Source organism: Nothobranchius furzeri, chromosome 3, assembly GCF_043380555.1.
Source record: "Nothobranchius furzeri strain GRZ-AD chromosome 3, NfurGRZ-RIMD1, whole genome shotgun sequence".
Classification (NCBI taxonomy): domain Eukaryota; kingdom Metazoa; phylum Chordata; class Actinopteri; order Cyprinodontiformes; family Nothobranchiidae; genus Nothobranchius; species Nothobranchius furzeri.
Window position 1 is genome coordinate 88,108,671 of NC_091743.1, and position 23,842 is coordinate 88,132,512.

The following is a 23,842-nucleotide window of genomic DNA, read 5'->3' on the forward strand; positions in this document are numbered from 1 at the left end:
ATACGTCATTACAACTTTCAGCCAATAAACGCCAATATCCATTTCCGCAAACAGGGGCTGAGCTCGCTGCAGACCCGCTACTGCCATCTTGGATCGGTCGAGCCCTTTGACAGAGGCATGGAAGTGTGAGCATGTTAAATCAACCATAACTCCTTGAATTCTCAACCAATTTTGATGCATTTTTTCCCCTGCAAACATCACACATGCGGCTTTGATACAGGACACATGTTTTAACGTTTTTAATCATAGTGGGTTTGCTGTGGGTACATATGTGACTCTTGTCCAGGCTTATAGAAAAAGAGGATCAATCACTTTAAATCAAACAATTTCAATTCAATTCAATAATTTATTTCACTCAAAGTTTAAATATACAAACTTCAAATTAGAATATAAGCATTCAAGTGAAATAGGGGAGGAAGAAGAAAAAATCTTATATGACCTACCCCCTTTAACTAAGACAAGATAAATAACAAAGAGTACAAAATAGCCTTATACACAAAAAATAAACCGCTCTCTTACTTCCACAAATAATATCACTACTAAAAAATTAATCCTCCATCCTCAACTCACCAAATCATACGATTTTAGCATTTTATCTTCATACATTTTTTTAAATTGATCAGTAGTTGTACATTTTTTTAATTCATCATCCAGGTTATTCCATAATTGCACACCATATATTGAAATACACATTTGCTTTAATGTAGTACAAACAAATATCCTTTTAAACTCTGGTTTCTATCTACTCTTATCATTTTTTGGGATCAAAACAAAGAACCTTTGTAGATTAGTTGGCAGTAAATTATTTCTAGCCTTAAACATAATTAGTAAAATTTTCAAGTTAACTAAGTCTTTGAATTTCATAATTTTAGACAGAACAAAATATTTGTTAGTATGTTCTCTCGGATTTGCTTTATATAGAATTCGCAAAACTTTCGTCTGTAACAGAAACAAAGGATTAGTGTTTGTTTTATACTTATTTCCCCAAACCTCAATACAATAAGTTAAGTATGGTAAGATAAATGAATAATATAATGTCTGAAGCGTTGAAATTTCTAGAAAACAATGAGAATCTAAATAATTTTAAAACGTTCATACAACAAGTGTCTGACATCTATGGCAGTATTTAAAAAAAACACACTTAATATATGATGGAGAGACAGAGAATTCTACTTAGCCAATTTAATAAACAATATAATATAGATAACAATAGAAGTGTTCATATACATATAGTGTCAATATAATTCAAAGACAGGGTGACAGAGAACAACTAGAAGAAAATCTGGATGACAAGAACACTGTAGCACCTACAAACACAACTAACCATCCATCAGAACTGACTGTTAGGGATGTTCTGGTTCTGTTTGATTTTTGTCTTCCTCCCTTTCTGCAGATCTAGAAGCTGCTTCTTGTTCATCCTTTGTTTATTTTTGTGAACTCTCCCTTTCCTCTCCTCCATTCTCTTTCATTTCCATCTCCGCGTCCTTTGGGATTAAAAACAATCAAAAGCATATCTAATTACGTTAAGACCCCCTTAATCTTAAACCACCTGACCTGGGAGCCGCGAACACTCAGGCAGACCAAGGCACCACACTCACCACCAAATGTGGCAGGGGGAGGGCAGGCGAAGATGTGTAGTAGCACAAGAAGTCCCAGGAGAGGGGAGGAGTCAAGATCCCACCTGACATGTACAGACACAGTCAGACACTCCCTTCCTCATGCTCACACATACACATACAACCTAAGACGTACAAAAATGAACCCTAGACACCCACTCATGCTCCCCATACACACCCTATTCACTCTGGTCCTGGTACTGCTGCACATGGGGTACAACCATCACCGGTTCCCAGAGTTTGCCCCTTTCTGCTGGGGTGATGATGAACAGGCACCCCGCCCAACTCAGAGCAAAGCATCCCACCACCCCAGACAGCCAGCTTCCCCTCCTAGTCTCCAGCCCCGGGAAGCCAAGCGATAACAGAGGTGTGCTAAGACCCTTAGTCTCCTTCCGCCTGCTCCAATACAGTGTTAGTGCATGTTGATGAGGTGTATTCTATGGCTGTGGTAAGCAGGCAGTGCAGGCATAATCTGGCCTATGCCAGCTAATGCCACCACACAGCCCCACTTCGCCCCACAGCCCTCTGTGTCTAAGTGACTGTACTGGAATGTTTACTATGTGAAGTGCCTTGAGACAACTCTTGTCGTGATTTGGCGCTTTATAAATAAAGTTGAACTGAATTGAATTGAACCACCAGTAGTCCACCCCCCGAGGCAACCCAAGCACCTCCAGAGCGGGGCAGCAGCCCCCTAGCCCCAGACCCCCCCCCCCCCCCCCCCCCCATTGAACCCACCTCCAGGGAACATCTGGATACTCCAAACTCAGACCCTCCACCTCATCACCCAAATCATCCCGCAGGACAATATCAATGACCCCCCATCATCGCTATGTGGCAGAACCGATCAAAGGAGCCCAAAGAGAATGACTTGAAGTGGAAGCAGAGGCTGTATCAAGTGTAATATGATCTAACAAAAGATTTCTATACTGGTTCATGCAAAGAGTATCTCTATTTTTCCAATTCATGAGGAGAGTTTTCTTTGTGATGCATATGGCAGTCAGAACCAAATGAATCAAAGGTGTTTCAATCGGGACATCATCCAGGTTTCCCAGTAACACACACACACACACACACACACACACACACACACACACACACACACACACACACACACACACACACACACACGCACACACACACACACACACACACACACACACAACATAAATACCAAGTAGTGTTTCTATGGTTACGTTGTCATTTCTTAGTAAATATTCTATTTAGAGTCCCGGAGTTCAGCTGCGTATTAGCAGTGGCTGTTTACATAGCTCCTAGCTCCAACGCTAACAACAATGAAGTGCTCTGCCCCCTTCAGGAGGCTATCAGTGAGCTCCTGACAAAATACCCAGACAGCTTTGTGTTGGTTGCAGGGAACTTCAACCACACCTGTTTAAAGACTACCGGTATGTTTCTCAGTGTGACAGTGTGAGCGTCCTGTCACAGTGTTCCGATTGATCATGCGCCCTGGCTACTTGGCCAAGGGGATGTCCCTTTGGCTGACTGGTTAGCGCGCGTGACTCTCACACGGGAGTCTGGCGATCGCATCCCGCCCGGGCCCTTGTTTCTCTACCTTGCCACACCAGCTTCAAGCAACATGTGAACTTTAAGACTAGAGGAGAAAACGTGTTGGATCTGGTCTACTCTAACACAGCAGAGGCATATAAAGCCATCTCTCAACCCCGTCTCGGCCTGTCAGATCATAAATCTGTGATGCTTGTTCCAGCATATTAACCCATGCTGAGGAGGGCCAGGGCAACCCGGATACACACCAGAGTGTGGCCAGAGGGGGCCGCTTCTGCGCTGCAGGACTGTTTTAGTTGCACTGATTGGGGGATTTTTAAAACAGCCGCAGCCAAGGGTGGGCACCCTTTTATTGAGGAATATGTGGAAACGGTGATGAGCTACATTGCAAAGTGCACAGGGGATGTTACTGTATTACAAACGTATACAGTACGGAACAACCAAAAATCTTGGGTGACTGCAGAGGTCTGTCAGCTGTTAAAGGCCAGAGACACTGCCTTTAGAGGTGGGGACAAGGCTGCTCTCCGCTCAGCTAGAACAGAGCTCTCTAGAGGTATTAGGGCAGCAAAGAGAAGGCATGCTGAGAAAATCCAGGAGAATGTCTGCCACACGGGGGACACCAGGCAAATGTGGAAGAGGATCCGACAATTGACACAGTATAAGAACAGGCAGGGAATTGAGGACAGCGATGCTTCTCTCCCAGACAGACTCAACAAGTTCTTTGCCCGATTTGAAGAAAGGGGGGAGGCACCAGGAGGGGAGAGTAGACCCCCCCCCCCCTTTCAACCTGATCGGCCCCCAGTGGTCATCAGCCGAACAAAAACCAGGAATGTCTTGGCAGGGGTTAACCCAAGGAAAGCGGACGGCCCAGACAGCATACCGGGGCGGACGCTTAAAGAATGTGCAGATGAGCTGGCAGATGTCCTGACAGACATTTTTAACATCTCTCTCTGTTAGTCCATGGTTCCAACCTGCTTCAAGACATCTGTCATTGTTCCTGTGGCTAAGAAGTCTGTTTTGTCTTGTCTTAATGACAATCGTCCTCTAGCACTGACCTCTACAGTCATGAAGTGGTCTGAACGGTTAGTCAAACCACTTATCACATCCAACTTACCTGCTCCACTGGATCCACAACAGCTTGCTTACCACTCAAACCGTTCCACCGAGGATGCTATATCCCTCACCTTGCACACAGTACTCACCCACCTGGAGCAGAGGAACTCCAATGCTAGGATTTTGTACGTTGATTTTAGTTCTGCTTTTAACACCATCAAACCACAGAAATTGCTGGAAAAACTTCTCCTTCTGGAACTTGACCACACCCTCTGTCACTGGATACTGGACTTTCTGACTGAGAGACCGCAGACAGTTTGTGTTGGAAATAAGACCTCCAAATCCATCATACTGAGCACAGGTGCCCCCCAAGGATGTGTGCTCAGCCCACTGCTTTATACTCTGTTGACCCACGACTGTGTGCCAAGACATAAGAACAATCTGATCATCAAATTTGCTGATGACACCACAGTTGTGGGTCTGATTCACAGGAATGATTAATCCGGTTACAGAGAGGAGGTCAAGCTGTTTGAGAGCTGGTGCAGAGCTAATAATCTGGCGCTCAACGTGGACAAGACCAAGGAAATGATTGTTGATTTTAGGAAATCCCAAACAAAGCACACTTCCCTCTACGTAAATGAATGTGAAGTTGAAAGTGTGGAGAACATCAAGTTCCTGGGCATACAGATCTCTGACAACCTCAGCTGGGCAAAGAACACCTCAGGTCTAGTAAAGCGAGCTCGTCAGAGACTGTACTTCCTAAGGAATCTTATACAGGCCTCACTTCACTCCACTATCCTGACCTCATTCTACAGGGGGGCAGTGGAGAGTGTGCTGACCTATGCAATCTCAACTTGCAATATGACGGACAAAAGGGCCCTCCAGAGAGTGGTGAGATCAGCAGAAAGGGTTGTGGGAATCTCCCTCCCCTCTGTCCAGGATCTGTTCCTGTGCCGCTGCAGAGGCAGGGCCCTGAACATTGTGAAGGACCTCACACATCCCCTGAACTGCTTCTTTCAGCTTTTACCCTCCCGGAAGCGTTGTCGCAGCATAAGATGCTCCACTACGAGGTTATTGAACAGCTTCCTGTCTCAGGCTGTACGGCTGCTAAATACAACTGGACTGTGAGCAGGAGATACTAGCACTTTAAAAAATCCCGCAAAGTCCAGTGGGACTTGTTTTCGTTGTGTTTGTACTCTGTTATGAACATAATGACAATAAACCTGATTTGATTTGATTGATTTGACAAAGAGAGGGGAAAATTGGGATATGACATTTCAGACACTTCGACAGGTCTTCACACACTCTACCCCAAAATTCCTGGACAGGTGGACAGGACCACAGTGCGTCATTGTCATTGTCAGTGTCATTGTCAGGAATGTTCCTTGTGCAGTGTCAGACGACACAAACCCCGTCCTGAACATCCGATGACCTGTATAGTGTACTCCGTGCAGAATTTTGTACTGAATTAATTGTAAATTGGGGGTGTCTGATCATTTTAAAAGTTTTTAAACTAGTTTGGGACCAGAAGTTCTTCTGGAAAAATGAAAAGGTGTTTTTGCTTTGACCAATATTTAAGATGGTTTTATTCAAATGTTTGGTTTCTTTTGCATCACAGTCTAATTAATCTAACCTAGTACATCTGTGACATGTCCCCTGGCGGTAGCATGTCCCTTGTCTGCACTGCAGCACGCCTAGCCACTGGAAGAGAAATTACCAGAAAAGATAAAAATCGGAGTAGCATTCTTTGTTCAAATCATGTGTCAGAGAGTTAGTGCATAACCAGCTCCAGTCATTGTGTGTGTGTGTGGAAACTTGATAAGACAGTCCATGTGTGTCTGAGACAACACACAGCTGGTGGAAGGCTAGTCCAGTTTAAATCACATACCAGTCATTCCAAGTTACACTCCCTTTTCTTTGGTCACTCACTCCACCTCTCCTCTGGCCTCTGCCGCATTCAATAATTTGGCTCTCCCTCCGTCACCTCCACAAGGTTAACTTTAGTGTTAAATGTAGTGCTTTTTCAAGAAATAGAGATAAAACATTTAGAATTTTTGGACATTAACAGAAGTGTTATTGAAAAGTTGGCACAGATAAAGGGAAATGACCTTTTATTATACATCTTCTAGTGAGTCACCTGTTTGACAGCTCATCAAGCTCTACAGAAGCCTGTAATAACCTAAAATCAGGTGTGTTGAGCAGAGAAACAACTAAAACATGCTGGATAGCAGCCCTCGAGGACCAGGATTGTGCACCCCTTTTCAATACAGTGTTACTAACTGCCTCTGATAGAAAGTAGCTGAAACTGACCCAGAAACACACACTGATTTGCAAATTAAAGATTTCTTCAAATTCTTCTATATTCCCAACATGGAAAAAGGCAAGGAATTAATATATAGGTGTGTGTGTGTGTGTGTGTGTGTGTGTGTGTGTGTGTGTGTGTGTGTGTGTGTGTGTGTGTGTGTGTGTGTGTGTGTGTGTGTGTGTGTGTGTGTACAGTGGAAGCGTCAGATTTGGCAAAAACCACACTTTTAATCAGTCAGAAGACCAGTTTTGGCCATTTTGGGGTTAATTAGGATGATTCAAATGACTCAGTGTGCTTTGATGTAAAGATTAAATTTTTTATAAGCTTAAGTAAAAGTAAGGCTGATTTTATGTGGTGATCCAAAAAAGCTCAGAAACATTGAACATAGTCAGACCTCCTGCTCTCTTCGTGCTCATATACACTGATTTGAGCACTTTTAACAGCATTTGAATGATTGGTAGAACGTTTTTCTCATCATTTTTTTGCTCCTCCATTGCATTTTCTCTTCATCCACAACTGCAGAGGACAAAGAGCATGGGAAGCCATTATGTCAGTCAATCTACTGGGACACTGGTAGGACGAAAATAAGACTAAGGGTTTGTGGGAAAAAGTTGTGTGTGACACACTGAAGACTAGATATATGTGATCTTTTCTCAAATATCTCAGTCAAACACACAAATACATTGACCTAATGAGTTTGAATCTGAATCAACAACTGTAAGTTTTTACCAGGTTTTACTGATAGGTTTTATAGCACAGGGTCAATGAGGAGCATCAGTATTCAACCACCTTAGTAAAACGCTCAGAGCAGTGGTTCTCAGTCCTGGTCCTGGATGGCTGGTATCCAGCGTGTTTTAGTGGTTTCTCTGGTCCAACACACTTGATTCAGTGGTTGAATCACTTATGCAGCAGCTCATCAGGCTCTGCAGAAGCCAGTTAATCACCTACTGATTGAAATCAGTTGAACTGAAGCAAGAGTTAAAATTAAAATGTGTTTGATTCTGGCCCTCCAGAGCCAGAACTGAGTACCACTGGCCTACCAGCTTACTTACTTTGCTACGGCAAAGGGAAGCCAAGACACAAGGTCAGAGGGGAGTTAACATCAGCTCCCCATCTAGAGATTGGGTACGAAGCCCCAGTAAGTGAAACAACGCTGAACAAGGCAGCAACTGACCTGAGAGACAGATAATGGCACAAACAAACAATAGGCAATCTTGAGACCAGCTACAATGGCTAAGTGAAGTACCATCAGAAATCCTCGAAGAAGTGAATGCAGCATTGAGAACGATTTCTACAACCACCATCACTGACACCAATGAGCTGATATGAGCTTTAGCAGCAGTGATCCTTGAGCTGCTTGGCTATAGGGACAAGAGCAACCATATACAATACCCTCCATGGAAGAGAAGGTTGGAGGCCAAAATCAAGGCAGCACAGAGAGAAGTGAGCCAACTATCAGAGCTCCAGAAAGGCACTTCTTCCGGCTCTTGGAGAGTACAGATGCTTTTTTCTCTCCTCTCCCTCCCTGCTCCTCCCAAGGCTCTCTGTCCTGTCTGCCTGTGCACTGTGCGTCTCTGCATTTTTTCTGGAAACTGGAAATTACTAAACATGGATCTGGTCAGTTGGTCTCGCAACGTGATTGACAAAATTTTTTCAACAATGAGAACGGGAGAAGGGGCTCCTGGATGCCCCTCTGGGATAGAGCCAGCTGGGTATATCATGGACTCCTGGAAACAGTGGAACTTGATCTGCCTCTCTCAACTGTTGGTAGAGGATTCTGAAGATGTTTGGATATTTGTCGTTTTGGTGTCGGGATTCCTGCTGTTTGGCCTTAGTGGTTACACCGGAAAATTAATGAGCTTTCGAGGAATATTGGCTTAATCCCGGATCTCAGGGCTGGAATGCATCGTGCTGTAAACTCACAGACTCATATGATTGTCGAGATGAGTCGTAAGCTTGGAACTTTGGCTGAGATTCAGACTCTGGCACAGAAGGTTGATTCGATCAAGGAGAGAGTTGACGGATCAGCACGGATTGGAATAGTTTGATAATGCCATTGTTGGATCTAGAGGGGTTGAAGACCAACAGAACTCTAAGGCAGAGAGGAAATTATCTCTGCCTGTACCCAAAACAATTCTTGTTATCTGAATCTGGTGCCCTTGAAGCCTGTGAGGCTGAAGTGAAACTCCCCTCAGAAGAAATGTGGAATGCTGCTGTCGCAATGGAAACTCTTACTCCCTATCCCAGCCTGGGCGGGACTGTGACCGGTGAAGGCTGTGGAACCGTATCTAGTAGTCAATGTGCTCTCTAACCCATTATCTCCCTCCCCTGTCCAAACGGAGGTGATGAGCGCTGCTCTTGCGGTGAAGTGAGGAGAGTCCCAACCCTACCTCCCCACCTAGTGGACACTAAAGCTTGGTATGTGCTTGACGCATTCACTTTCCACGCGGTGATGCGGCTCGCGGATGGAACGCGCTTCACAACTTGCAGCTTTTATAGTTCATGCAGCTTGTCTCTGCGGTGAGCCAATATTCTCCCAGACTGAACGGGGCAGCATGGAGCCCTACGGCATGCACCCAACACTACACCATGGTAGAAGTAGAAATTACTGTTTACAACATGGCATTTCAGCATTTTTAACAGCGTCCTCGTCTTTTCTGACAGTGCGAGCTATTTTTCTCCAAGAATTATTAACTACATGTTGATCACGGTGATCTCTGAGAGCTGAATCATACAAATGTCTGTATTTACGAACCTCTGCCATACTAGTTCTTGCCGGTCCGCCATGTTTTTCCGCGTCCGTCCGTCCGCGTGGTTAGAAATTTTCCGAGGTGCGCGTTGCGGAAATTCTGGGCCGTGCGGAGACGCGGTGGAGGGGCGTGGTTGTTAAAATGACGCAACTTTTCCGCGCGGACCTCGCGGACGCGTCAGGCATAAACCATCCTTTATGTTGTGTATCGTCTGAAGTCTGTGTGCATATCTGTCTGAGGTGTTTTTTTTGCATAGCAAAGCTATCCTCTCTGTCGGGGGTAACTCTGAAGTGCCTTTTTTTCCCCTCCCCCGACTATGCTCATATCAACCCTCTTGGTCTATAACGGTAGCGCGATTCATGTTGCAAATGACCACAGTCACCAATTCTTGTCATGTGTCTATGCATGTATATCTGATCTTGGAATTGTCTGTACTGAAACAATTGAATTTCCCTCTGTGATTAATAAAGTATTTTTGAATTTGAATTTGAAGAGCTACAGCCGTAAGCCCTTACCTGAAGCACTGGAAACTGCCAAACAAAGGCTCCAAGCCTTGGCCAGCTGCCTAAAGAGATGCACCAGAGAAAGTGAAGCCAGACGAACAAACCAGCTCTTCTCGACCCAACCAGCTAAAGTGTAGTCTCAGTGGCAGGGTAATAACAGCAGAGTAGACCCACCAAGGCTGGAGACTGACCACAGCAACCGCCCTGAGCAGACGTCAGTTTCCATCACTGTGGCAAACATCCAAGAAAGAGTCTCAGGTATAACAAAGTGGATAGCACCGGGACCTGACATAACCCACACCTACTGGTTTAAGATTAGGCTTGATTTGTTTTAAGATTTTACTTCATTTGGTGCTATATAAATAAACTTGAACTGAATTGAATTAAGAAGCTCACTGCCCTCCATGAATGCCTGGCAGCACAAATGAACCAGCTGCTAAAGGATGGGACTCACCCTGAATGGCTAACTGAAGGATGCACAATCCTGACCATGAGGGAACCCTCCAAGGGTACAGTCCCATCCAACTATCGGGCAATAACCTGTCTCTCTACAACATGGAGGCTCATGTCAGGCATCATAGTGGGCACATGGATCAATACATGAGCACAGCACAGAAGGGCATCAGCAAAGATACCAGAGGAGCCATACACCAAATGCAGATAGACTGAACAATTGCCCAAGACTGCAAAGCCTGACACACCAAGCTGTGTATGGCCTGAATTGATTACAAGAAAGCCTATGACTCAATGCCGCACTCATGGATCACTGGATGCTTAGAGTTGTACAACACCAACAGGAGGTTGAGAGCCTTCATTGTAAATTTGATGGGGCTGTGGAAAAGCTGTGGAAAAGCACCCTTGAGGCCAATTGCCAGCCAGCTGCAGAAGTCTCCATCAAATCTACCGTATACCAAGGAGACGCCCTGTCCCCACTGCTGTTCTGCATCTGAACCCCCCTCAGCCAAATAATCAACAAGACTGGCGATGGATACCGACTCAAGAATGAAAGCAAAACCAAACACCTCCTCTAGGTAGATGGCATAAAGCTGTACACTAAGTGCGAGCGAGGCATCAACTCACTGATCCACACCACCAGGATCTACAGCACTGATATTGGAATGTCATTCGGACTTGAGAAGTGTGGTCAAATGGTGACAAAGAAAGGGAAGGTAGTCCACACAGAAGGGGTCTCACTCCCAGAAGGAACAATAGCCAACACAGGACAGCTACAAGTACCTTGGTGTCCCACATGGAAATGGCAACCTTGATGAAGCCACAAGGAAATGAGCCACAACCAAATACCTACAACAAGTGAGGCAGGTCCAAAGAAGTCAGCTCAATAGCAAGAACAAGGTCTGGGCAATAAAGAGCTACGCCCTGCCAGTAATCAGATACCCTGCAGGAATAATAAGCTGGCCAATGGAAGAAAATCAGACCATAGATGTTAGGACATGGAAGCTCCTAACTAGGGCTGCCACAAACGACTATTTTAGTAGTTGACTAATCTCCAGTTTTGTTGACGATTAGTCGACTAATCATGTCATTCATAATAGCTTAGCTTATTGCACCAGGATGATATATATATATATATATATATATATATATATATATATATATATATATATATATATATATATATACATATATATATATATACATATATATATACATGTATATATATGTATATATATATATATACATATATATATATATATATATATATATATATATATATATATATACATATATATATATATATATATATATATATATATATATATATATATATATATATATAAACAAACTACCAGTCAGAGGTTTCTTTCTGTTAAATGGGAGTTTTCCTCTCCGCCATCGCTACATGCTTGGAGGATTGCTGTAAATTCTCGGACTCAAAGATTCAAAAATTCTTTATTCAAAAATACTTTATTAATCCCAGAGGGAAATTTATTAAGTGAGTTGAATAAATTTACTGTGTTCCTCATACAGGACACTTCTATCTAACTGGCATAATGAACTGAATACGAACGTTAACTTTGTGATGCAATGCCTTGAGATGACTCTTGTTGTGATTTGGCCCTATATAAGTAAACTGAAACTGAAATTAATTGTCTGATCTATCGTGTGAGCCCCAAATAAAAGTAGAAGTTTGGTCAGCTTGCTTCTCTGAAGCGTTTCTGTGTTTGTGATTAGAAGAGAAAACGAGGATATTGATTTTAAACAGGCAACTGTAGCTGCTTATCAAGCTAAATGGCTAATCTGTACCTGTACCTTCAGATAAGCGGTTCCCAGAGAAATAATTTAGAAACAGGGCTGCATTTCAAATTCTAAATAGTTGAAAGTAATAAACAGATTGTCCATCATAGTACATTTATTAACCCTCTCAGGCTCTAAATAAGTTTTGATAAAAAGATGAACAACTAAGTCCTTTAGGGGTACTTCTGAGTAAAAATATGCTCGTGAAATACATACGTGGAGTAACCAGGTAGGCGGTACACACACACACACACACACACACACAAAGAATTTGACAGATGGTCCAGTGGGGGTGGGGCGTTGAGAATGAATGGTAGGGAATGATGCAAAGTGCATAATGTGGTGGACTTTCATTTTGTTTGTGTAGCTCCTCAGTCACCCAGTGCATGATAATATTGAAGGTTTAGTTGGAAACAATGGTAACTTTCTTATTTACGTTGAAGATATTTCGCCTCTTCGGCTCTGAACTCAACAATAGTACTATTAGTTTGTCCGTTTTTTATTAAAGGTGTGGAACACTGAAAAAACATTTTTAAGGATTATTTCTGATCCTATCAGGTCACTCTGAGGTTTTCATGCAGACTGAACATGATAATAGTCTCCTACACCTATCTCCTGCATTAGCTTCTGAAAATAAATGATGAAATGCTAGAATTTGAAAAGCCTGTCAGCTCTACGTCACACTTAACGTTCACTCATTTTGACTCAAGACTGTTGCTGTTTAAACGCCCAGGAAACATCAGACATCGTCCCAACAGGTAAAAGCTGACCGTTAGCATTTGCAACACCCCCACACAGAAAAACTCCTCCAGGCTTGTGTTATTTGTGGAGACAAAGCATCCACGTTGCATGTCAGCGGTAGAGTCATGCTGCTGTTATCCAATCTGAGGCAAGATGACAAATATCGGGAAAATAAGCCACTCTTTGCGGAAGCAGACTTGTCTGTGCTGATCTGAGCAATTCTGGGCTTTTTTGCCCTGAGTACGGCTTGCATGGCATTAATTCCTACCAAAAACCACTGCAAACATACTGATTAAATGAGTTTCCCACACCTTTAAGTCTTACCTGTTTATGTAGACCAGGGCTATTCATTTCCGGACCTTAAAGGCCAGTGTCCAGCACATTTTGGTTTTAACTCTGCTTCAACACACCTGAGGAATTAGTAGGGGATTAACAGGCTTCTGCAGAGGCTGATAAGCTGCTGCACAGGTGATTCAACCACTGAATCAAGAGTGTTGGACCAGAGAAACCACTAAAACATGCTGATACCGTCCCTCGAGGCCCAGAATTGAATAGCCCTGCCAGATGAATTTGTGGAGATTGTTTCTCAGGGCTGGATTCTGATTGCAGGGACCAATGCTGGCTCCACCCAATCTGTTGCCATGGGCAAGATTACTCCCCCACTTTGTGGAAATTCAAAGTCTGATGATAGCTCTGTGAACGAACCACTGTCATTTTACTAGACAGGGATGGTCAGTCAGCAGGGTCAAAACAGTATTGACTTGAGACACTCGTCATGAACTTCAGGATGTATTGACAGGGTGTTGGCGTCCTCATGCTAAGCTACCGTTACATTATTTGAACCGTGGTAGCTGGCAGCTAGCTACTGAGCTAAATGAAACATCTACACAAACATCATTAAAAAGGTCACATGAATGAGCAGTCAGCACCTTTTTTTTTATCATACTATTACATTATTGTTAAAGTTTTTTATTTAGAACACAAAAGGGGTGCCGCAGTGGCCTCATTATTACTAGTTTACTAGTCAAGTGAAACACTTGTTTTCTTCCTCCATTTGTGGCACCCCCATGATGGATGACCCCCTTAGAAAGAAAAAAGTAAGAAAGAAGAAAACTATCTTTTAAATAGCGTCTCTCAAGACAAATATGAGGCGCTTCACAAATACACAAGATGTAAAATAAAATAAAAAATGTTTTTAATTGTTAAAAATTTGTTTCAAATGACTACAAATGAAAATTGTGATAAAAATTTAAGGAAAAGAAGAAAGAAAGGCGGAATAAGTAGAAAGAGCAGAATGAGGAGAGGGAGGTGATGAAGGCCCCACCAAAGCTTGAACAGGTGAGTTTAAAGGAGACCACTGAGTCCACTGATCTCAGGCTCAGGGGGAGAGAGGTCCAGAGTCTGTGGGCCACAGCAGAAGATGATCTGTCACCTTTGACCTTTAGCCTGGTGCTGCACAACCAGTAGGCTTTGATCACTGGACCCCAGGGACCTGCTGGGGGTGTAGGGACTAAGAAGATCACCAATGTAAGATGGTGCTTGTCCATGTAAGGCCCTATAGACCAGAACCAGGATCTTGAAATGAACCCTGAAGTTGACTGGCAGCCAGTGAAGCTGGAGGAGAAGCGGGGTGATGTGGGTGTGTTTGGAGGACTTGGTCAGAAGCCGAGCACAGGCATTCTGAACCACCTGTAGACGGTTCAGGGAGGTTCTGCTCAGACACGTGAAAAGAGAGTTACAGTAGTCTAAGCGTGAGGAGATGAAGGTGTGGAGAACTGTCTCAAGTTCAGAGCGGGACAGAATGGGACTCAGCTTAGCAACGTTCCTGAGATGGAAGAAGGAAGAGCGAACAAGAGAACTGACATGAGAATCCAGGGTGAGAGCTGGGTCAAAGGTCATGCCAAGATTCCTGACAGAGGGTTTGGTGTGAGAAGCAAGCTGACCAAGAGTCTTTGACTTTGGGAACCAGCTTGTCTGGGGCACAGATGAGGATCTCAGTCTTATCTTCATTCAGCTGAAGAAAGCTCCCACCATCCAGGTTTTGATAGAGTCTAAGCAGGTGTGTAACAGCTGCAGCTTAGACATCTCATGGGGCTTAAAGCAGATGTATAGTTGGATGTCATCTGCATAAAGATGGTAGGAGATTCCTTTGAAGGAGCTCAGGATGTGCTGAAGAGGAAGCAGATAGGAGGAGGAAGAGTAGAGGCCCCAGCACAGAACCTTGTGGGACACCAAGGGTGAGGGAGGTGGTGGAGGACCTAAACTTGGAGATGGCCCCAGAGAAAGACAAGAGGAGAACCACTTCAGAGCAGTTCCTGATAAGCCTACCCAGCCTCTGAGCATATCCAGTAGTAGGTGATGGTCAACAGTGTCAGAGGCTGCAGTCAGGAGCCCTTGGGCACAAAGACTTTAAAGGAACTGAGTTTTCAAGTGTTTTGGCAATAGGTCATGCCATCTGAACTGAATCAAATACGCAAATATTACACGCTAATAAGTTATTGCTTTATATTGTTAAAAAGGTATAGAGGGGATGAATCCACCACACATTTTCTTTTCAAGAACTTGGTTTTGTTTTCTTGTTTTTATTTGACTAGTTGCCAATCATCTCTGTCTCTCATCTTCCTGGCTTGTTAAATAGATTTGGTATAAGAGCTTTAATGTTGAAACCTTCAATGACAACACTGTAATGTCCACAGTCTTCTGAAGACACGGGAACAAAATCTTATCACCTTTCTGTTTGTTATTTGGTTTGGATTTTTGTAGCGATAGCTAGCAACCAAAGATCCTTGTGAGTGCTGACAGCGGCTTGCTGGACTGCTCACACCAAAGTCCTTTTGGGACTGGGATTTAGGGCCAGGGTTTATTTCAAGTTACACTTGATAAGATGAGGTAGCACATGGGTTTGACACACAGTTGTGGTGGTTATTATAGGATGTAGAATGGATTGTGCATTTAGATAACAATACAATACCCTCTTTAAAAATGATTTAGTTTTCTTTCATTAAGTGTCATTTAAAAATAATTGTACCAACTGGACCAAACATGTTTTAATACGTGGTTTGTAACGGTGTTATAAAAGTGTAATAAAAACAACAAGCACTGAAAATAATAGTCTCGTCATAGGTTCGATCCACAGACCACGCCCACTTCCCGTCGAACCCTCGCGCAGGCTGCACCCTTCCGAAACCTAAATGTAGCGGACTGACATGTAGCTGAGATTAGTTTCCGGTTGTTTCTACCAAAATAAAACAGAAATAAAGCGCCTCGAGTTCTAATCCAGAGAAAAACTATAAAATCATACACATTAATAAAGGACTGCATTATCTTGCCTTGATGTGGGCAGTTGGTATTACTGTCTGTTACTTTGAAAATAAACAATTTACCTCAGGGGATTAATGAACAATACTTCCCTCCTAAAGTTACTTTATAATGCTGATAGTCAGATTTTTTAAAGATTTCAAAATTTGTCTTTGTTGTTTCTAAAGCGGTAGGGACAACGATAGTTCAGGAAGTAGAGAGGGTTATTATAATTGGAAGGCTGCAGGTCCAATCCCGGCTCCCGCCAGAGAATTCTGCTGTTGTGTCCTTGGGCAAGACAATGAACCCGACTTGCCTGCTGATGGTGGCTGGATGGACAAGTGGCACCAGGCAGGCCTCGGTCACCTTTGAGAGCTGTGGCTACATTATAGCTCATCCCCACCTGTGTGTGAATGTGTGTGTGAATGGGTGGATGACTGATTATGTTGTGAAGCACCTTGGTGATTGTAGAACCCTAAGAAGGTGCTTTAAAAATGCAGGCCATTCAAGTACTTATCACGTACAACATATGTTCAAAATGCCATGCTGAAATTATTAGCTTCCTTTCATGTTTGTGAAAATTTTCATCTATTTTCTTGAAACAATGTTAAGTAAAGTGAAGTAAAACCTATAGTGTGTGGACAGCGATGAAGCAGATTCAAATCAGGAAAAGAAACGCATCTTTTTGTGAAACTTTTATTTTGAAGGCACAGAAAGTCTTGAAACGGATGTTTTTGCTCAGCTTCGCTAGCTTGGAACAACTTCCTGAAAGACTGACAGTTCCTTCGTTTGGTTCGCTGTTGTATGAAGGAAGAGAACAAAACCCACCATTAGGCGATTCTTAGTTCATCTATTTTTGTACTTTTAAGTAGGTTTAAATCAGGAAGAGGGACTTTGGGCGGATTTACGGACCTACTGGGGATGAAAGTGGAGCGGACGCAGCAAACTAAGTAGAAGAGGAGGTAGACCTGTCCGTTTGATGGCTGCTGGTGATGGAGCCCAGCTGCCGGCCACAGTAGCGGCCAGCCGGAGCGTGGAGAAGGCTCTGGAGGAAGCTGCAGCGAGCGGGGCTCTCAACCTGTCCAACAGAAAGCTGAAGGAGTTTCCTCGCAGCGCCAGGAACTACGACCTGTCGGACATCACGCACGCAGGTCGGCTAGCTTTGCGTTTCCTCTAACTTGCTGAGCTCGCTGCTGCGAGAACAGTCTTTTGTTTTATCGCCACCTGCTTCTTCTAACGGGAAGGAACATCCTTTCGGATTACACAACAACCAAACAAGCTGTTCGTTCTTCCTGTTTTATTGTTAAACCGTTCACTCGTCTCGCGCCACAGCTCTGTCGTCGCGCGATGCTGTCGTGCGCAGTTAGCTGTTTCTGTGTCAAGTTTTCTCCTGTTAGATGAACTACTTTCGGTTTAATTTAAACACACACACACACACACACACACACACACACACACACACACACACACACTAGTGATGGGAATTCCGGCTCTTTTTAGAGAGCCGGTTCTTTTGGCTCAGCTCACCAAAAAGAGCCGGCACTTTCGGCTCCCAAGTGGCTCCTCAGATTTTCTGTTGCGTAGAGTCCATTTATAACCAAAATAATGCAAAACTATATGTAAAATGATTTACTAATCTAAAAAAAATGCAATATTTCAAATATTTATCAGTTCTATGGATTTAATAACTGATCACTTTGAGAAATGTCCACTTTCCGACTGCTGGCGCTCTCACCGCCTTCGTCACACACACACTCTCTCTCTCTCTCTCTCTCTCTCTCTCGCTCGCTCGCTCGCTCGCTCGCTTGCTCGCTCGCCTTTTTCCTCCTCCTCATTCCCTCTAGTCTCCCTCCACCCGCATGTGCTCTGCTGTGTGTCTGACTCTGATCCTCCCACTTCCCTGCCCCTACTGCTCTGTGTGTGGACAGTCTGGACACGCAGTTACACATGTTGACCAATCACCTGTAGCTTTCACCAAAGCAAGAGGGGAGGGGGGAGGGAAGGGGACGGCTCCCAATGACGAGCCGGCTCCCATCGTTCACTTCAAAGAGCCGGTTCTTAGAGCCGGTTCGTTCGTGACGGACACATCACTAACACACACACACCTCAGACATTGAATGGTAAATGACCTGTATTTATATAGCACCTTCTAGGGTTCTACAACCTCCTTAAGGTGCTTTACAACACAGTCATCCACTCATTTACACAGACATTCACACGCTGGTGGTGATGAGCTACAATGTAGCCACAGCTACCATGGGCCGGACTGACAAAGGCGCCACCGGTCCCTCTGACCACCACCATCAGGCTTAAGTGTCTTGCACAAGGACACAACAGCAGAGTCCTCTGGCTGGAGCCAGGCTCGAGCCTACAAGCTTCCGATAACTGGAAAACCTGCTCTATCTCCCGAGCTACCGTTTCCCTAAATACAGCAGAGTCCTAGCCTAGCGAACTAGACCAAATTCTTGCTTTGCAAAGTTTGGTCTAGGCTCGCTCCATTGGAACCTCCGCAGCTCCTACCAGGACTCTGGCTGGCCAATCACAGCTCTCTAGAGGGGTTTCAAATGCATAAAGATAAAGAGCTGTGATTGGTCCATAATGGTGGGCCAATCATAGTGCTCTATCTGCTTAGTGAACAAATCACAGAGCTTTATCCGCTTTGTGGGCCAATCAGGGCACTCTATATGCCTGGTGGGTGGGATGAGGCAACAGAGTGAAACAAGAGTATGTCACATTCATTGTCCAGTAGCATGCAGAGATCATTTGAAAGACAACGGTAGAACCCGCCCCCACAACCGAGAGCCATCAATGGAGCGTGGCCAGACTAAATAATACATTTATTATTGGGGCAGCAGTAGCTCAACAGGTTGAGCGGGTTGTCCAGTAATTGGAAGGTTGCAGGTTCGATCCCGGCTCCGGACAGAGAATTCTGCTGTTGTGTCCTTGGGCAAGACACTTAACCCCCCTTGCCTGCTGGTGGTGGCGCCTGTGCTCGGCAGCCTCGCCTCTGTCAGTGCGCCCCAGGGCAGCTGTGGCTACATCGTAGCTCATCACCATCAGTGTGTGAATGTGTGTGTGAATGGATGAATGATACGCTGTAGTGTAAAGCACTTTGGAGTCCTTACTCTGAGAGGCGCTATACAAGTGCGGGTCATTTATCATTTTAGTCTGGCTTGCCAGGCTAACGGAGTATTTCTTCACCAGAGGAAAGGGGAACTGAGGGAGGATTAACGGTGGAGGAGAGAGGCTCTGAGCCGTATCGCGGCATCCGGAGGCGTGGCCGAGACTCTGCTCTAGTCCAGTGCAGCTAGGCCAGAAAACTGGCTAACATAGGTGATACCAGCTTAGCCAATAGTGATAACTGATTCAGAACAAATGTGGAACGCACTTTTAAGCTGAAGAGGGTGCAACACTGACCGTTTTAGGCAGAATATTCATTTTGCAAAAAGATGCACTGAAATGCCAAAATAATGAGTCCACATGTCTACAGCACTAATAGACACTCATTTATACACATTTTCAGCAAAAAATAAGTTGCTGTACTTTGGGTTGTCACGGTGTGAAAATGTAACCTCACGGTTATTGAGACCAAAATTATCACGGTTTTCGGTATTACTGCGGTATTTTTTTAAACGTGTTACATTTTCAGACCGCAAAATAAACCCTGTATATCAGGAAAATATTGTCCTCAGTTTGTGTCTAAATTTTGCCTAAAATCTGTTATTTTGTAATTATGTTGTTTATTTGATTACATTTTTCCCCTTTAGTCTTTAAAATACCAATATTTGCCCATAACTTCTTATTTTTTGTCTGTTTGATGTCATCATTTTAAAAACATTAGATTAGATGATAATAAGTACTCAAGTAGCCTTCTAATCAGATACTTTTTTACCCTTACTTGAGTAATAAACCCTATATCAGGAAAATATTGTCCTCGGTTTGTGTCCTTCCAGTGAGCTTTGCAGATGTGGGAAAATGTCATCAGGCAGTAATCGTTGTTAAATTCATAATTATTCTCGGAGAGAGACCAACTCTTATCTGCCCCTGGGAGCCCCGTAATGCATAGCGTCATTTCAACATGGGGGTGTCCGCGACACGGTTTATATGCAGGTAGCGGCGCTGCGGCTGCTTTATATAGCGACTCGTTGCTTTCTCCCTTAACCTAAATCCTCGGATCACGCATTTTAGCTAAAACGCTAACGTTAGCTTGCCTTGCGTTGACTGTAGAGTTGTGGGTGATGGTCACGCAGATGTGTCATGAGATTTGAAGCGTTGCTGCCTTTCACAGACACTTTTTCTGCACGTGCTGCAAACAGGATAGCAGCCTTCTATAAACTGTCCCTCGGCATTCTTCAAATATCCAAAAATGCCCGTACTTCCCACTTTGTCTTCTTTGAGGGATAATAAATGTCCTGAGCGCTGCCGTCTCCTCCTTTGGCCATTATTTCAGCTTTAGCTTCAAGAAAGTTTTGGTCGTAAACAACAAAGTGCTTCATGTGCCGCCGGCAACTTCAGCAGATGATACGGTGGCTGGTAAGGGTCACCATGCCTACACCGCAGCCACGTAAACCCACCGAGATTATATATTATTTTAAATAAACAAGACGGTTATTGTTATTGTCAACTTCTTTACCGGGGTTTACCGCTACACCGGTTACCGTGACAACCCTAGCTGTACTGAACGATGCACATTCCTGTAACACAGCTGGCTCCTTATTCTCTTCACAACATCTGTAGGGCTGCGAGTGTAAAATAGTGGCAAGAACAAAAATTATACCACGGCTGCAGGAAACTGAAAAACCGGACATGTTTGCATCCATAGACAGTCATCTAGTGCGATGAAGACTGCTATCTTGGCTGTGACCTTTTTGGTGTGCGTAGGCAATCTCTCTTTGTTTTTTCACATACCTCTCAGTGTTGGCTGGCTCCACGTTTTTACGAGTTACTGCCGTAAACAGAGCAGGGTAGGGCTGCTCAATTAATCGAATTTTAATCACGATTACGATCTGAGTTTTGAACGATTATAAAAAACTAAACAAGCCGATTATTTGCTCCTCCCACTTGCACTGCCCTGAGTTGCAAATGAAGCGCTCCTCCCACAGTGTTGCCAACTTAGCGACTTTGACCCTATTTCCAACAGCTTTTCAGACCCCCTTCTTGACTTTTTAAATCTTAAAAGTACCTAGCGAACACCTCAGAAACATCTCTGGTAACCCTTAGCTACTTTCTGGATAACTGTCATCGACGTTTCCTGCAGGTTAGCTAAACACTCCGCCTGCGCTCCGGACCGTTCTTCAGGACATTAGGAAAGGGAATGATGTAGTGATGTGTCAGTCGCTAAAGAAACAGTTATATGGCTCACTGTTGGATTAACCAGAGTGAGTGACACACACACCGTACCTGCGGACTCCTGAGCCGCTAAAAACGGCTAAATGTGCGTGTGCGGCGTGCTAAACACACGTGCAGCTTGCCCCTGATTGCTGTGAGACTGGGGTGGGGGGTGGGGGGTGCAGCTGTGGTTGGGACAATTATTACATTAACTGATGGACTTGTAAATAAATAGTTTATAAATAGGTAGAAATAAGTTCCTCACGCTGATAAATAATAACTAATCTCTCTGAGGACACGGTGCTAGTGCACTCTCCTACAGCACCTTGACACGACTCAATAAATGTTATGCAACATTTTGTGAACATCAATTTATTTGCATTTATTTGTTATAAATGCTACTGTATAATTCTTGCTGTCAGTATTTGCAAGATATTGGTATTTGGGTCTGTACTGGTTAGACTTAAACCAAGGTCTATAGCCCTTGGGTCATAAACTATGAGCTGTAAGTATACTGGTTTTTTTATACTGGGAATCAGGAGTTATTTTAGTGATCATCTTGTTTCTTATTTATTTTTGTCCTGATTGTGCCCTGAGCAATTTTATGACTGAATAAAAACAAATAAAATCAGCATAAATAGAAAAATCGTCCTAAATAATCGTGATCTCAATTTCAGTCACCATAATCATGATTATTATTTTTGCCATAATCGAGCAGCCCTAGAGCAGGGTTTAGGGTGATGGACTAGCACTAAACGGAGACAGGTGATTCGCTGTGGGGAAAGCTGAAAGAGAATGAGAAAGTTTGTTTTTAAGGCAGAATATCAAATTCATATAATTAACTGCAGTTCTGTTTTTTCCACCTCATGAAATACCCAAATTACAAGTTTCTGTTGCGCTGCCTTCACTCGTGAAAATCCCTATTTCAGGATGAGTTTAAAAGGTCTTTGCTCTTTCTGCTAAATCAATCTTAAAATGTATGAGATTTTTTGCAGAAATTTGTTCATTCACAGCAATCTTGATCTACAATGGGCCCGATACTCTGGAACTACCCAGTGTTTCCCCTACATTGTCGCAGCGCCACGCCTGAAATTGTAGAGCCACGGCTATGAAATCAACCCCCCACCACACGACACCGAAACGTTCCGCTCGCTGTTACCCCTTCCACGCTCTCATGGGCAACGCACGGCACAGAAACAGTCTGAATGTACTCTCTCTATTAATTTGCTTTTGCAGCCCGCCGTTGTTTGTTTTTTGTCAAATTTATAGAATAAAAACATCGCCACACGGGTGAGGTACTGGAACCTTTTTGGGACTATTTCTTCCACCTCTCTGTGCTGCAACATCTTGTTTAAGTCACACTGAGTTTGTTTAGGTCTGGGAGGGGAGGGCTTGGTGACGGAGCGTTGTTGGATCTGTCATTTTCATTCGTTGGGTGTAGGGTCGTCACGGTGTGAAAATGTAACCTCACGGTTATTGTGACCAAAATTATCACGGTTTTCGGTATTATTGTGGTATTTTTTTTAAACGTGTTACATTTTCAGACAATTAAATAAACCCTGTATGTCAGGAAAATATCATCCTCGGTTTGTGTCCTTCCAGTGAGCTTTGCAGATGTGGGAAAATGTCATCAGGCAGTAATCATTGTTAAATTCATAATTATTCTCGGAGAGAGACCAACTCTTATCTGCCCCTGGGAGCCCCGTAATGCATAGCGTCATTTCAACATGGCGGTGTCCGCGACACGGTTTATATGCAGGTAGCGGCGCTGCGGCTGCTTTATATAGCGACTCGTTGCGTTCTCCCTCAACCCAAATCCTCGGATCACGCATTTTAGCTAAAACGCTAATGTTAGCTTGCCTTGCGTTGACTGAAGAGTTGTGGGTGATGGTCACGCAGATGTGTCATGAGATTTGAAGCGTTGCTGCCTTTCACAGACACTTTTTCTGCTCGTGCTGCAAACAGGATAGCCGTCTTCTATCAGCTGTCCCTCGGCATTCTTCACATATCCAAAAGATGCCCGTACTTCCCACTTTGTCTTCTTTGAGGGATAATAAATGTCCTGAGCGCTGCCGTCTCCTCCTTTGGCCATTATTTCAGCTTTAGCTTCAAGAAAGTTTTGGTTGTAAACAACAAAGTGCGCATGTGCCGCCGGCAACTTCAGCAGATGATACGGTGGCTGGTAAGGGTCACCGCGCCTACACCGCAGCCACGCTAATCCACCGAGTTTATTACATTTTTTTTTAAAACAAGATGGTTCTTATTATTGTCAACTTTTTTACCGGGGTTTACCGCTACACCGGTTACCGTGACAACCCTAATTGGGACTTTAAAAGTGTAATTTTTACAGATATAATCTTGGTAACCTCAATCTCAGTACAGAGAAAATTATGGGGACTCCTTGCAACTCTGTGGGGCCCCCCTTAGGGGGTCACAGACCACGGGTTGGTAACCACTAATCTAGAATGTAAT

The 23,842-nt window shown here is 43.9% G+C and overlaps 1 protein-coding gene across 3 annotated transcripts in view; it reads left to right on the forward strand.

The window, feature by feature from the left end:
* Positions 1–16,825: 16,825 nt before the first annotated feature.
* The window catches only part of lrch4 (leucine-rich repeats and calponin homology (CH) domain containing 4), a 49,432-nt gene continuing 42,415 nt past the window's right edge, over positions 16,826–23,842 (forward strand). For all 3 annotated transcript variants that reach the window (XM_015958198.3, XM_070549746.1, XM_015958196.3), the window contains exon 1: positions 16,826–17,193. In XM_015958198.3, coding sequence (XP_015813684.1) covers positions 17,022–17,193 — 172 coding nt within the window. In that variant the 5' untranslated portion in view covers positions 16,826–17,021. The remainder of the gene's footprint in view (positions 17,194–23,842) is intronic.